The 4,161-nt window shown below is 42.3% G+C and overlaps 1 protein-coding gene across 1 annotated transcript; it reads left to right on the top strand.

Annotated features, from left to right (window-relative positions):
* The first annotated feature begins 1,077 nt into the window (after nucleotides 1-1,077).
* On the top strand, nucleotides 1,078-2,759 carry LOC128357256 (BTB/POZ domain-containing protein KCTD12-like). The gene has a single exon (XM_053317569.1). It carries the CDS (start codon nucleotides 1,171-1,173, stop codon nucleotides 1,960-1,962), a length of 792 nt encoding a protein of 263 aa, XP_053173544.1. The 5' UTR covers nucleotides 1,078-1,170; the 3' UTR covers nucleotides 1,963-2,759.
* Nucleotides 2,760-4,161: the final 1,402 nt, after the last annotated feature.

Below are 4,161 nucleotides of genomic sequence, written 5' to 3' on the forward strand. Positions count from 1 at the left end.
GGCTCTATACAAGTCAATGGAGAATTCACCAACTTCTCACTTGATTTCTAACCTCAGTAAACGTTTTCAAAATGTGTTTATGGTCTCAATCGCTAGTTTAAAGCCTTCTTCAATGCAGTCTGATGTTAATTTGTGAAATTTTGGCCTCCCTGATTTTATATTTGACGATAAAGCAGGCTACATGGCTACGTCCTGATTGACAGGTTGATTGACCAATGTCCTTGAGATCCAGCCCTCACAACCAATCGCAGCCTCCCGGCTCCGCCGTTGGTCCCGCCCATACTTCCGTCCATGACTCCGCCTCATGCCCATATAAGTAGAATCCGTGTTCTTTTTTCCCAGCATGCACCTGAAATTTTCAAGATGGCGCTGCCTAGATTCGATACTATTGGCTTCCGAGCAGCAATCCACAAACCAATGGGTGACGTCACGGATGTTACGTCCATTTCTTATATACAGTCTATGGATGCAACCCCTTATTAGTGCAAATCGATGAAAAGTCCTAAGATAAAAACATTAATACTAGGATAAAAATAAAAAACATAAATACCAAGCCTCACATACAACATGTCATTCAAGTTATTGCACAGTACACACAAACTGTTCTTGAACCTGTTTGTCCTGTATTTTATTGACCTGTATCTAAATCCAGTTTACATTTAAACATGTTTTCCTTGCCATTATCATTCCTCCTCTTCATACTGGCCACTAGAAAAACTCTTCATAATGCAAAAAGAACAAAAAGTTTATCTAAAGTAGTGATTAATGATTTTTCCCATGGGGGATTGTGGATTGTGTCCCCCATGATTACATTTTAAGCACATATGTAATGAATCATGTAGTAATTTAAATGTATAAAATTTCCCTCTGAAATGCTGTGGTAGACAAATTAAATTACAGTTGAGTAAATGTAAGCTTATTTATTTTGTTTCCAGCTGTGATTATTGGGATATAAGCAAGATGTCAAGATGTTTACAGGTTTTAAAGCCGGACGTTGGGGATTACAGAGAGTCCTTGAAGGCAGCATGATGTACACTGAACAGTTAATAGTTCTGTTGGCCGTCCTTTTCCCTCTCCTCCCACTCAGCCAAACCAATATAAACATTTGTGAACAGTGGGGACACTCCCCAGCTAACCACCCTCGTTAGGGCACCTCGGACACTAACAGAGATGGCTCAAACCGACAGTCAAAGTACAGCTTTCCCTGAGATAGTGGAGTTAAACGTGGGCGGACAGGTGTATGTGACCCGACTGGAAACTCTCACAGCGGTCCCCAACTCTCTCCTGTGGCTGAAGTTTACGCAGAGCTCCCCGGGCGCCCTGCCAAAAGACAGCAAGGGCCGCTTCTTTTTCGACCGGGACGGCTTTCTCTTCCGCTACATTTTGGACTACTTGCGGGACTCTGAGCTTTTTCTGCCTGAGTTGTTCAAAGAAAGGAAGAGGCTGCAGAAAGAAGCGGACTTCTTCCAGCTGCCGGAGCTGTCGAGGCGCCTGGCAGCTGTCAGCAAAGACAACTCGTATGAGGACGGAGGGGAGCCGGAGGAGGCTGAGCTCGCCAGCCCGGCCACCTCCTCCTTGGACAAAGCCCTGCGCTCTCCCGGGGCCACCGCCGGCTACATCACTGTCGGGTACAGAGGCAGCTACACTATCGGGAGAGACATTCAGGCTGATGCCAAATTTCGCAGGGTTGCCAGAATAACCGTCTGCAGCAAGATCTCTCTGGCTAAAGAGGTTTTTGGGGACACCCTAAATGAGAGCAGAGACCCCGACCGACCCCCTGACAGATACACCTCCAGGTATTACCTTAAGTACAACTTCTTGGAGCAGGCGTTTGACCGGCTGGCCGACGCTGGTTTCCACATGGTGGCCTCCAACTCCACTGGGACCTGCTCATACGCCACTAATGACCCGGGGGAGGACAAATTGTGGACCAGTTACACCGAGTATATTTTCTTCCGATGAACTGACTATCTGGGTACAGAATCAGTGCATTCATGCTCATGACTTATTACAACAAACAGGGAACAACCATTAATTGTAAAAACATCTATTAACCTTTCAAACTGGCAGTTTCACTCTGATAGTTCATGTTTTGTGTTTGTTTGAGTTCAGTTGGATCAGGCTGCAGCCACAGTTAACTTTTCTGTCATTTTGCCCTCTGTTCTGCAAGAGGAGGAGAAGGACTCACAAACTCAGACATATAAATCTCATTGGTTAGAGAGGAGCGAAGACAAATATGACTTTTTCGTGATGCGTCACTGGGTTATTTTTATGGCTCGTTTGGCCTTATGGCTTTCAACAGTCACAGAGGCCGTTTTGTTCTCTAAGTAGATGACAAAAGGCTGGAGGGTCTCTCAGGGTGGCAGAAATGTTAAGAGCTGGTTTCCTTGATCCTCACTGAGCTGTGCTTGCTTGTCATTGTCATTGTGTTATTTTAGAGAGGCTACTGATGTTCTGCAGGCATTAACAAGAACAGGTAGTGTATGCCTAATGTTTGGTCTGGTTTTGACCTGCAGTCATGTATTTTCTTAATATCTCACATCTTAATTTGAATTGTTTTGTGGTTAAGGAAGATGGTATATGCTTCTTTGGTATGATACTTTTATTATTTTGTTGTTTAGTTTGATTATATTGACAACACATTCCAGTATCACAGATTTTTAGAAAACATGTTTTGTCACAGTGCTACATTATGTGCCATCTATGATCTGTCATTGTTTTCTGTTTAATTATGTTACAGCAAATAAAGTGACATGTTGACACTAATGTTGAATTCACAGTCAAAACTCTTTTAAAGCATTTCTCCCAAACCCCAAATTGAAAGAAGGGAACTGATGTACTGCATATTGTCCTACATTTCACACAACATAACACATTTTTGTCCTCTCAGGTCACCGGTGTCCCAAAAAGAGACACAATTTTAGCAGTTTACAGGACCATCTTATCAGGACTCTTTCATAGAAATACAACCAGAGACCAAATCTGTAAGACAGACATGACCTCAGTTGGCTATAATACCAGCAAAATGCTTTGACAAGAATCAGACTTGAATTAAGTCACATTAGATTGTTTAAAATATGTTAAATGTCACCTTTATCACATTGCAAACCAGAGGTCACTAACTCAGGGAGATGGAGAGGGAAGTGTTGTAGAATGTAACTTCTTGCAGGACTGCAGCAACTGCATTAACCAAATGCAGTTTTATTTTCAATGTGTGCATTCATATTTTTCCTTCAAGTCAGGTAAAGACATTTTGACTACCGCTTCAACTACACTTCTTGTCTTGGCAACTGGAGAGGTTTTATATCCAGTTCAAACTGAAAATAAAATGAATTCCCCACAAACTGTAGCCAAAAACAGTTTTTGTAGCCGATCTGGTAGAGCAGACTCTGTGTTCTTTTTGCAATAATAACTCTGTTATCTCATGTGGGGGGATTTCTCTTTGACTGACAAGTACATTAATCAAATGTCTGGTCCCTTGTGGGATCTTGGGACACAAATCCAACCTATCCCAGTATCAGGTCTAATCCAAAAAAGGCTTTTGTGTGGGCTGTGTCAGTGTGATTGAATACAAATGTGTAATAAAAACAACAACAATCATGTATTTGTCAGATGTCTAGGAGCACTGAAGTTGTTATACTGCAAAACATATTAGAGGAGATTTGTTCTCTCACTTTCTATATGAAAACAAAGTCATATGAAGACATGCGCTCACACAAACAGAAAAGCAACCAACCTCCCACACACACTTCTGTTACCAAGCAGCTTTGCAAGAGCTTCAAAAAGATAGACATGTCTGCACAAGAGACCTCATATCTGCTGTCAGCTGACGCTGCCATCTGGACAGGAAAAAGGAAGCATCGACCGCGACTCTTCCTATAATGTGATGTTAAGAAACAGGACACAGTGCCCCTCAACACGAAATATAGCAACTGGGCCCAAACGAAATCAGACACATTTTCTCTGAGAGTGGAGGATGCCCTCTCATACCTTACATCTTGTACATCAGACTAAAATCATACACAATTACAGGATAAATGTTAGTCAAAAGATGCATTAAAGCACTTTTTGATCCTCTAAAGAGATGATGAGTTTCTCTGCCAAGCAGTTATTTCTAAGTCCATGTGTGTGTGTGGGGGTGTGTGTGTCCTTGGTGATATA

Source organism: Scomber japonicus, chromosome 1 (assembly GCF_027409825.1).
Source record: "Scomber japonicus isolate fScoJap1 chromosome 1, fScoJap1.pri, whole genome shotgun sequence".
Taxonomy (NCBI): domain Eukaryota; kingdom Metazoa; phylum Chordata; class Actinopteri; order Scombriformes; family Scombridae; genus Scomber; species Scomber japonicus.